The sequence below is a fragment of the Musca vetustissima genome, unplaced genomic scaffold, assembly GCF_032173495.1.
Source record: "Musca vetustissima isolate MV318-11 ecotype Yass unplaced genomic scaffold, APGP_CSIRO_Mvet_v1 utg478167, whole genome shotgun sequence".
NCBI lineage: Eukaryota > Metazoa > Arthropoda > Insecta > Diptera > Muscidae > Musca > Musca vetustissima.
In genome coordinates, this window is record NW_026888792.1 from 1 (window position 1) to 12062 (window position 12062).

At 36.1% G+C, this 12062-nt stretch overlaps 3 protein-coding genes across 3 annotated transcripts; 2 read left to right on the top strand and 1 right to left on the bottom strand.

The window, feature by feature from the left end:
* The first annotated feature begins 2653 nt into the window (after positions 1–2653).
* LOC133336612 (cuticle protein 12.5-like) lies at positions 2654–3229 on the top strand. The gene is made up of 2 exons (XM_061544893.1): positions 2654–2665; positions 2743–3229. The coding sequence occupies exons 1-2, from the start codon at positions 2654–2656 to the stop codon at positions 3223–3225; spliced, it is 495 nt and encodes a 164-aa protein (XP_061400877.1). The 3' UTR covers positions 3226–3229.
* A 3625-nt stretch (positions 3230–6854) lies between these two features.
* On the bottom strand, positions 6855–7421 carry LOC133336611 (cuticle protein 16.5-like). The gene is made up of 2 exons (XM_061544892.1): positions 7410–7421; positions 6855–7337 (listed from the first exon to the last, which is right to left on the bottom strand). Exons 1-2 carry the CDS (start codon positions 7419–7421, stop codon positions 6855–6857), a joined length of 495 nt encoding a protein of 164 aa, XP_061400876.1.
* Positions 7422–11084: 3663 nt separating this feature from the next.
* On the top strand, positions 11085–11665 carry LOC133336608 (cuticle protein 67-like). Its single transcript, XM_061544891.1, has 2 exons — positions 11085–11102; positions 11174–11665. The coding sequence occupies exons 1-2, from the start codon at positions 11091–11093 to the stop codon at positions 11663–11665; spliced, it is 504 nt and encodes a 167-aa protein (XP_061400875.1). The 5' UTR covers positions 11085–11090.
* The last annotated feature ends 397 nt before the right edge of the window (positions 11666–12062 follow it).

A 12062-nucleotide genomic window follows, 5' to 3' on the forward strand; every position in this document is an offset into this window, starting at 1 on the left:
GGGTTCGTCCTTTGTCCAATTAAGTGACCTGTGCCACCTGTACTTTTTTAACAAAAAAACATGGACGGACGGACGGACAGACGGACATGCATTAATCGATTCAGAAAGTGATTCCATGCATATTCTCAAAAGGAACCATGGGTCTATCTCGATTATTTTTGCCTGTTACAAACATATGTACAAAGACATAATACCCTGTACCACAGTGTGGTGAAGGGTATAATAACTGGTATTATTCTAGGCTGAATGCGGTACTCTGTGAAAAATTATATCTCAATCGGGAAACCTTTGGTCTTTGTTATCCTCGCAATATTCTACAAAAACATTGCATATAAAATTTTAAATGCCAAATAGGAAATTTTCACTCCTCAAACCTTGACCTTGATTTTGTCTAACAGTGTAATATACAGATAGTCCAATTAATAATGGGCAGATGTACCATCGAAATATCAATACGGGTCTCCACACGGTTCTGGTCAAGGAAGACCCCTATGAGTAATGATCCGTTAATATTTAGGCGATCAAATGGACTAAAAAATTTATTTTTGTCTGATTTTGTGGTCACTTCAGTGGCCGCAATTATGACCTGAACATCATGAAATAATACATGATGAAAGGCAAAACATTTACAAAATTTATATGCCGGAGAAGTTACTAGTCTATTCGAGAGGACTTTTAAATTAAAAATAACACTGTGCTACAAAATAAGAAAAAATATTTTTTCAGGGGTTCTAATATACCAATTCTGTTTAGTTGGAGTCCCTGGATCACGAAAATACCTTTGGTTTTTCTGGGTCACTTCGAAAATTAATTTTATAACGGTAAATATAGAGAAAAACGTGGTTTCGTGGATTTTCCATTTGAAACTTGAATAACTTATTTACTTTACAACGGATTTATATTATTCTTTTTTCTTTAGAAGAGTACAATTTCTCCTTTCAAACAAGATATATATTTGGTAAATCGGTAGAGTATTGGCTGAGTTACAGCGGTTGAATTGTGAAAAAATACGCATAAAATGACAACATTTATTTTTCTTCGAACTGTACGATGAAATTATGATATGAAGCCATTTAAGTTTTATTATATTAGGGGGAAGAAAATTAAATTAGCTTTCGAAAATGATAAAAATCAAAAAAATCGGTTAAAAAATGGATGACTTATACACATTTTTGTATTGATTCTATGCATATTCTCTAAAGGAAATATGGCTCTGTATCGTTTCCTGTTACAAACCGTTATGTTTGTAACAGGCAAAGGAAACGAGATAGACCCATAGTTCCTTTAGAGAATATGCCTAGAATCAATACAAAAATGTGTATAAGTCATCCATTTTTTAACCGATTTTTTTGATTTTTATCATTTTCGAAAGCTAATTTAATTTTCTTCCCCGTAATATAATAAAACTTATATGGCTTGATATCATAATTTCATCGTACAGTCCGAAGAAAAATAAATTTTGTCATTTTATGCGTATTTTTCACAATTCAACCGCTGTAACTCAGCCAATACTCTACCGATTTACCAAATATATATCTTGTTTGAAAGGAGAAATTGTACTCTTCTAAAGAAAAAAGAATAATATAATTCCGTTATAAAGTAAATAAGTTATTCAAGTTTCAAATGGAAAATCCACGAAATTACGGTTTTCTCTATATTTACCGTTATAAAATTAATTTTCGAAGTGACCCAGAAAAACCAAAGGTATTTTCGTGATCCAGGGACTCCAACTAAACAGAATTGGTACATTAGAACGCCTGAAAAATTTTCGTGTCGCACAGTGTAATTAGTATCAATGTAAAGAGACTCGTATGTGGGAGTTATAGCAAATATTTACAGGGGTCGACAAACTTTTTAAACATTACTCCACTGAGGGCGGAAAGGTCGCGCGTATCGCTTTGAAATTTCACATGAAGTTCAGGTTATGGTCAAGAACGGCGGCTATAATTTTGGGTAAAGAGGAGATGATATTTATGGGATTAAATAGACCGAAAACTTAATATGTATGTGATTTTTTAAGTCCACTATATCCCACAATTATAAAACGAACATCACAACGCACGGGGAAGGGAATCGGTATAACTAATTAGAAGGGCTGTTTTGCTAATGATCGGTCAATTATCAACTAGTCAAATCAATCAAAATATCTCTGTGTAAAATGCACGTTATTGCCTTGATGTTCACCCCGGGGGAAAAAAGTTCGGAAAAGATGCCAGGGTAAGAAAGAGGATAATCGGTCAAATACCACGAAATAATGCCCAAGCTCAGAATATAGATCTACTGAAACTAAAAGTTCCTTGGTCGATCAATGATACCCTAACGGTCGGTCCCTCCTACTATACTGCTCCGTTCACTGGTTTTTTCAACCCGTACATTCAATAAAACTACATAACCAACAAATAACATAAATTCATTACCAAATTTAATATATAAAAACAATTTGTGACCACAGATAACTTGTAAATCTTATCACGTTCAAATGCGGAGTAATAGCTTGCATTTGGTAATTAGACATGTAAATAACTAGCTATAGCATAATAAAATAGTTTAAACTTATATTTTATTATAAAAGCTTTTATCATAGACCAAAAAAGGCATAACACCGTTACACATTCAACTGTAAACAGTTCCATTTAAATACAATCCCATCAAAATGTTCAAATTTGTAAGTTTAGAAGTTATTTACAGTTATTTAAGGCCATACTAATCCAAAATGTAACTATTTTATTTCCACAATTCAAGGTCATTGTCTTTGCTGCTTGTTTGGCTTATGCCAGCGCTGTTGTTGTGGCTCCCACAACTTTCGCTGCCGCTGCTGCTCCCGCCGTAGCATACGCTAATGCTCCTCTTTATGCCGCCGGTGGTAGCAGCCAGGTTGATGTACGTCACAACTATGATGGTACCTTGTCTTCATACACCACCACACCTTTTGCCTATTCTGGTCCATACTCCAGTCGTTATGTAGCTGGTCCAGCTGCTTATGCTGCACCAACTGCCTTCGCCGCTCCTGCTAAGGTTGTTGCTCCAGCTGCCTATGCTGCCCCTGCCACCTTTACCGCTCCAGCTAAATATGTTACTCCTGCTGGTGTTGTAGCTCCTTATGCCACCCCCTATGCTACTCCTTATGCCGCTCAATTCGCCGCTCCCTATGCCACCTACCCTGCTGGTGTTGCCGCCACTTATGCTGCCCCAGCTGTTGCTGGTCATGCTCATGTTGTAGCTTAAGTGTTTGCAAAGGCTACTCTTATGTGTAAATAGTTGAATGTTAGTTATATAAATTGTGTTATTTTATTGAATGAAAATATATACAAACATAAATATATGTACCGTTTTAGAATAACTTAATTAAAGATCATTCCCAGTACAAAGTGTCTTGCAGACAACATTAACAAATCGTGCAAGACAATAGCAATTCCTTGAAGACACTTTGCAGACAACAATGTGAGATCTTTGACGAAATTTTCACACAAGTGTCGCAGTATTCATGCAAGACAACTTGGGCGACAGGGTAAGCGAAGTTGTCGTTTTCTGCGGATGTTTATTCCGTCCAGATTCCCTTCACCGTGGGTTGTGTTGTGATGTTCGGCTTTCATTTGTGGTCTATATATCGACTCGAAAATAACACAAAAAATTAAGTTTTCGGTCCACATCATTCCAAAATTATTATCTGATCATCACCGAAAATTATAGGCGTTGTCCTTGACCATAATTGGAAGCTTATGGAACATTTCAAAGCGATCATCGCTATAGTTCTGCTCTCTAGAGTGATAATGGGTTACTAAATAATATACGAATACGGAGATACCTGTAAAAATTTAGGTGTAACTCCCACATCCGAGCACATACAACAATATAATTGGTCTTAATTTAAAGGTCAACCACTCCTCTTGGATATAATATCAACTTCTCGGGTCTATGTCATTCAGGGGTAAATATATACGCTATAGAATACAAATTTTGTCATTTTTCACACAAAAGTCATGGTCCATTTGACCCGCTAAATATTGGCCAATCTTTATCAAAACAGGCATGCTTATTCTTTGGCCCGATCCCCTTCTCCACGCAAAAATTCACGATGTTCGGGCCATTATTGCGGCCTCTGGAGCGACCGGAAAAACCGACAAAAATTTAGTATTTGGTCCATTTCATCCCCTAAATATTAACTGATCTTTTCCAAAAACAATAGGGGTCTTCATTGGCCAGAACCCATCCTACATGCAAAATTTCGTGAAGATTGGTCCATAACTGTAGCCTGTATCGTGTTTACAAATTATAATGGACAGACGGACGGACGGACGGACACACATGTCTAGATCGATTCAGCTAGTCGAGATATGACGATCGGTATACTTAAAGGTGGGTCTAGGACCAATATTTCGCGGCGTTACAAACATTTGGGGCTGCACAAAGCTATAATACCCTGACAACATAGTTGTGTAGGGTATAAATATACACATACATTTTCAATTTATATTTTTTATGGCATGTAATTTATTATATAACAAGAAATATACATTGCATTTACGTTTATAATTGCCTTAGAAGTTGTCGAGATGATTTTCTCCATTTTAACAACATCTGTAAAGAAACAACAACAATAAAACGCTTAAAATATGAAACATCTTTCAGATATTACTTACAATATTTCACCAATTGCCATTTATTTGCCCCATGCTAAGAGCAAAAGAAAGCAGTTAATTATATATTCAGTTAAACTTGCCTATTTTAACCAATAAAAGACGTGTTTTCCTTATCCAAAATTTCTTATATATATTTTCAGAAAAATTCTTCTATTTGTTTATGTCAATATTTTATAGTACACTCGATTCAGACTATTTTTGCTTTGTTTTCATATTTCGAGAGGAACGACATTTTCGACGACATATCATGTGTTTAGTCATGAATGACAATTCCATAAATTTCGTCAACGTTTCGTTAACGTGGAGCTTATTTTGGGAAGTAGAAAAGTAGATTAAAAATGCATAATAAAGATACTAATTAATATTAAAATATGACAGATTATCAATTTCACTTTAAATGGCGCCCAACGTACTGTAAATTACTTTTCTTACGAAAATAAAGGCAAAACACTTAAAGAAAACAAAATATGAAAATCTCTACCACATTTTGGAAATTATGAATATTTTGCAATAACATGAACCAACTTGTTAATATTAATGGCGCCCAACGTGTAGCAAAATACCACATTTATTGATATTAATTTTAATAAATATCAATTGGGTTTAATAAATAACATGGGTCCTGTAATACCTTTTTATACCCTTCACCACTCTGTGGTACAGGGTATTATGTCTTTGTGCATATGTCTGTAACAGGCAAAAGGAAACGAGATAGACACATGGTTCCTTTTGAGAATATGCATAGAATCACTTTCTGAGGCGATTTATGCATGTCCGTCCGTCTGTCTGTCTGTCCATGTTAAATTGTAAACAAAGTACACGTCGCATTTATGATCCGAATTTGATGAAATTTGGCACAGCTAGTCTATTAGACCCAAGGACGAACCCTATTGAAATTGGGATCGGTCCAGATTTCGATATAGCTCCCATATATAATTTCGACCGATTTAATGTAAATGGTTCACCAAAGTCCCTATATATCATTCGATTTCCACGAAATTTGGCATAGCGTACTGAATTGAGACTAGAATGATGTGTATACATTTTCTTGAAAATCGGTTCAGATTTCGATATAGCTCCCATATATATTTTCGACCGATTTAATGTAAATGGTTCACCAAATGATTCATGTGATTTCCACGTAATTTGGCATAGCGTACTGACTTGAGTCTAGAATGATGTGTACGTACTTAAGATAGTATAGTTTTATAGTCAAGTTTTGTTGGAATCCGTCCAGATTTAGATATAGCTCCCATATAGTTTCGTCCGATTTTAAGCGGGATCCAAGGACCCAAAATATGTCCATAGGATCCAAACGTGCATAAATTAGTCTAACTTAGTATATAGCTTCCATATCTATTTTCGTCCTATTTTAAGTAAATGGTGCACCAAACTCTTCATGTTTTTCAGAATAGAATGACGTAATTGCGTGTTACTTGGGCTTTAAATATTCAACGGGTGCGCGACTGATATTTGCTTTAAATCGGTTTACAGAATTTGGTCCCATTATAACAAACGAATGACATGTTTATGGATTGATCTAAGTCGGTTCACATTTAGATAAAGGTCATATATATTAGTTCATCCAATTTTATGTTAATGACCTTTTTAATATACCCATAGTGGTGAAGGGTATCATATAGTCGGCCCCGTCCGACTTTACTACTTTCCTTACTGGTTTAATTTGTCGAAGTCATAATGAGACACTCTGACACAAAATCGAGCTCATAATTAGAATCAAAATTCTTAGCAAGGAAATGGACAAAATTAAAAAGGATTTCTCGACTTTGATTTTTTTGTAAAATATTTTATGGCAAAAATCTGGTCTTGTTGTATTTAATTTACGATTCATGAATATAAAGACGAAAAAGGAAAAGTTTTACAAAAATATTCATCATTCGATTTAATCTGTGTCGACACATTGTAACTAATTTTCTTGTTATGATGTAGGTCGTGATGTAGGAGTTTTGAATATTTGTCCATCAAAAACGGCTACAGTTTTGTATTTCTGGAGTGGTATATTCTTAGTATAGTTTCAAGTGAGTTTGACAACTTCATTGAAAATAGATGTTCAAAACATCAACTATATCAGTCACAAATCAATATAAAAAAGAAATTATTACTTCTTTAAGTTATAAAATAACAATTATTTGTTATTAAACATTTAAAAACTATTTTTTGAATAATTTACAAAATAATTGGCTTTACAAGCTCTTAAGCTACAACTTGGGCAGGGGCGGCAACAGCTGGGGCAGCATATGTAGTAGCAACACCGGCTGGGTAGGTGGCATAGGGAGCGGCGTGTGAAGCAGCATAGGGAGTGGCATAAGCGTTAGCATAGGGAGCTACAACACCAGCGGGAGAAACATATTTAGCTGGAGCAGCAAAAGCGACAGGAGAAGCATAATTAGCTGGAGCAACAAACTTTGCTGGGGCAGCAAAGGCAGTTGGGGCAGCATAAGCAGCTGGACCAGCTACATAACGGCTAGAGTAGGGACCAGCATAGGCGAAAGGTGTGGTGGTGTATGAAGACAAGGTACCATCGTAGTTGTGACGTACATCAACCTGGCTGCTACCACCAGCGGCATAAAGAGGAGCATTGGCATAAGTGACAGCGGGTGCCGCAGCGGCAGCGAAAGTTGTGGGAGCCACAACAACAGCACTGGCATAGGCCAAACAGGCAGCAAAGACAATGACCTTGAATTAAGGAAATTACAACAGTTTTTTTGAATTTCAAACGCAAACAATTACAAATAATACTGAACTTACAAATTTGAACATTTTGATGGGAGTGTGTGTGTTAATAATACTGTTTGCAGTCGAATGTGGGACGGTGGTATGCCTTCTTTGGTTGCCGATAAAAGCTTTTATAATGAAATATATTTGCTTGTCTTTGCCTATTGGTCATCAGGTCATTAGCATACACTTATACTATTCAAATGCAGGCTAGTAGTAATCCGAATTATTCGTGATAAGAATTAATTGCGAATACTTACCGATCACACGTAAACAAATACATTTATTAATGTCGTCTAGAGATTATTGATCCATATTACTGAACATGAACAGCATGGAAGTTTTTATATATTTTCCCATGCATGATTTTAACTTGTTGAACATAAGGAAATTCGATGGAAAAATCGTTGAAATTAATAAACGTTCTATTGTAAGAAAGTCCAATGGGCCAAGACTTCTGTTTGAGCAAACTCTTTAGTAGGACGTAAAATATATTAGTTCAAAACAAAGGTAATGCTTAATTATACCCTACACAACTATGTTGTCAGGGTATTATAGCTTTGTGCAGCCCCAAAAGTTTGTAACGCCGCGACCTTTAAGTATACCGATCGTCATATCTCGTCTAACAGAGTCGATCTAGACATGTGTGTCCGTCCGTTTGTCCATTATAATTTGAAAACACGATACAGGCCACAGTTATGGACCAATCTTCACGAAATTTTGCATGTAGGATGGGTTGGGCCCAATGAAGACCCCTATTTTTTTTGGTAAAGATCGGTTAATATTTAGGGGATGAAATGGACCAAATACTTAATTTTTTTGGGTTTTTCTGGTCGCTCCAGAGGTGGCGATTATGGCCCGAACAGGGCGAAATTTTACATGGAGAACGGGATCGGGCTAAAGAATAAGCATGCCTGTTTTGATGAAGATCGGTCAATATTTAGCGGGTCAAATAGACCCTGACTTTTGTGTGAAAAATTGCAAAATGTGTATTCTATGGCGTATATATTTACTCCTGAAGGACATAGACCCGAGTAGTTGATAGTATGTCCAAGAGGAGTGGTTGACCTTTAAATTGATATTTTTTTTTTTTTTTGATTTTTTTCGAGTCGACATATAAGCAATTATAAGCTGAACATAACCACATAACCCACGGTGAAGGGAATATGGAAATGCAATCACGAAATATTGCCCAGGCTCGGAATAAAAATCCGCAGAAAGTTAGAGTTCCGAAGTAGTTGTGTAGGGTATCGTATGGTCAGCCCTGTCCGACTATACTGCTCCGCTCATTGGTTTTATTTGTAATTTTGGTTCATAATTTAAAATTTGCAAATTAAAGCCTATTTAACAACCCTCTATCAAATACAGTCGATTAAAAAATAGGCATTCATGATATTATGTAGATGGGAAAGTGTGGCGATGTGCACATTATGCATCAAATTGTGTACACCATTCGTTTCATATAAAATAGAAAAGTTTACAAAACATTGACCTTTTGCGGGGCGGTCCATCTTCCATCGACCAAATTGTTAGGAAGTACCACAATGAGTGGCCTGATATTCTCAATTTTTGAAGATGGTTAACTTTGAAAGAATATTAGGATGTGAAAAGTTGAACAGGGTTGCTTTAACAATAATAACAAGCTTTACATCAAAAAAATATTCTCTTCCTATCCTTGTCCGTCTTATTCGTCCTTAGTCTCTTGAAGACCTGATTTTTTGACATCCAATTTTTTTTACAAAAATGTCACCAATAAGGTTTTAGAGAGGGCTCTCAAATACCAAAATTCTAATTTCGTATGTTTTCACCGTCCTTTTTCACTTGCATACGAGCATAGCTTAGAAAATCGTACATCTATGAATTGCCTGAAATTTTTTATCATGAACAGATTTCATTATATCAAAAAACGTCAATAAAACCAAATGTCGATTTTATCGACATTGTGCTATATTTATATATATAATATATAATATATGGATGTCAAAAAACATGCCCTGTGATAATGACATTATGTTACAAAAAAACCAGTAAGGAAAGCAGTAAAGTCGGACGGGGCCGACTATATGATACCCTTCACCACTTTCGGTATATCAAACAGATGAAACCTAAAAGACGTCGAATTTTTAAAGGACCAGGGACAAAATTATGAAAATCAATTATAAGCGTATATATATATATATTTGTAAAAACGGACGACACCGTTTACATTAAATCGGACGAAAATATATATGGGAGCTATATCTAAATCTGGACCGATTTTCAAGAAACTTAACATACATTCATTAATTCATTACGCAATGCCAAATTTCGTGCAAATCGAAAGATATATAGAGACTTTGGTAAACCATTTACATTAAATCGGACGAAATTATATATGGGAACTATATCTACATCATTCTAGACTTAATTCAGTACGCTGTGCCAAATTTCATGCAAATCGAAAGGTATAGAGGGACTTTGGTGCCCCATTTACCTTAAATCGGACGAAACTATATATGGGAGCTATATCTAAATCTGATCCGATTTTCTCGAAACTTGGCACACATCATTTTAGACTTAATTCAGTACGCTGTACCGAAATTCGTGCAAATCGAATGATTTTCAGGGACTAAAGTCCATAAATCGGACAAAAATATATATGGGAGCTATATCTAAATCTGAACCGATTTTTCCCAATTTCAATAGGGTTCGTCCTTGGGCCAAATAAATGAGCTGTGCAAAATTTCAGCCAAATCGGATTATAAATGTGACCTGTACTTTGTTTACAATTTAACATCAACAGACGGACGGACGGACAGACGGACGGACGGACATGCATAAATCGACTCAGAAAGTGATTCTATGCATATTCTCAAAAGGAACCATGGGTCTATCTCGATTCCTTTTGCCTGTTACAAACATATGCACAAAGACATAATACCCTGTACCACAGTGTGGAGAAGGGTATAATAAAGACAAAAAGGCCCACAAGGACTCGAAATAGGAGAAGGATGTGTTTTACAAACATATTCTTCATACCTCTAATAGACCTAGACAAAAATATAAACAATTTTTTAATAGATTTTAGTGTTACAAGCAAAAAACTTAACCTGTGCGAATTTGTCCATTTGAGTTCCTGATATACCCGCCAAAGACGTTCATCCACATTAGAAATTTTCATTCCCCAAATCATGAGCTCGATTTTCTAATAAATTCCCAAAATTGTGCCCTACCTTAAAATATCGTCATGAAAATACGTATAGAATCTTCAAAATAAGGCAGGACTCTATATTAAGTCCAAATCTATGTATGTAACTTTATTGTAAATTTTCAGACGAAAGTATTTATAACATTTATGAAAAAATCCTCAATTTTAGGAATAAACTTTCAAACACATTAGCATACATTAAAGCCGCCACTAATCGTGCCTGAAATAAATAATAGCCAATAAAATTAGCATTGCTGCCCTTTTTCCCAGAGGGCTTGGCAAAGCATAGAAGAAATATTTGTAACAAATTAAATAATTACAATAATATAAAACATTCATGTTGCAGCGCGTTATAAATCTTATCACGTTTCAGCCAAATAATTGTTGGCACTTGGTAAACATATATGCCAATCGTAGATTATAAAAAAAATATTTTTTATTATAAAAGCTTTTATCAACACCTAAAATAGGCATAACACCGTTACACATTCATCTGTAAACATTTCCATTAATCCACTCTCATCAAAATGTTCAAATTTGTAAGTTCAATACCATGTGTATTGTTTGCTTCTGTAATTCCAAAAAACTGTTGTAATTCCCTCAATTCAAGGTCATTGTATTTGCTGCTTGTTTGGCTTATGCCAGTGCTGGTGTTTTGGCCCCCACTGCTTTGGCTGCCGCTGCTCCCGCTGTCGCCTATGCCAATGCTCCTTTGTATGCTGCCGGTGGTAGCAGCCAGGTTGATGTACGTCACAACTACGATGGAACCTTGTCTTCCTACACCACTACCCCCTTCGCTTATTCCGGTCCTTATTCTAGTCGTTATGTAGCTGGCCCAGCTGGTTATGCTGCCCCAACTACCTTTGCCGCTCCTGCTAAGGTTCTTGCTCAAGCTGCCTATACTGCTCCTGCCACTTTTGCTGCTCCGGCTAAGTATGTTACACCCGCTGGTGTTGTATCTCCCTATGCTACCCCTTATGCCACCCCTTACGCTACTCCTTATGCTGCTCCATTCGCCGCTCCCTATGCCACCTACCCCGCTGGTGTTGCTGCTACATATGCTGCCCCAAGTTTTGCCGCTCCCAACCAAGTTGAAGTTTAAATTCTTGCAATGACATAATTTAATTAGTTAAAAAATAAATAGATATATATTTTTTAATAACTTAAAAATCCCTGATTTGTTTGTAATTCTTAACCAGTGAGCGGGGCAGTATAGTCGGACGGGGCCGACCATATAATACCCTACACAACTTCCTCGAAAATCTAACTTTGCGTTATTTGCACCCTCTTGGCACCCGACTAAAAGTCAACACATATTAGCAATATTCAGTAGACGAGGACTGTACTTGTCCAGATTCTCTTTACCGGGGGTTATGTTGTGATGTTGGGCTTTCAATTGTGGCCTATAGATTGAGTCAAAAAAAAAAAAAAAACAAATAGCACAAAAAGTTAGATTTTCGGTCGACTTCATCCCAAAATTATTAAGTGATCATCACCGA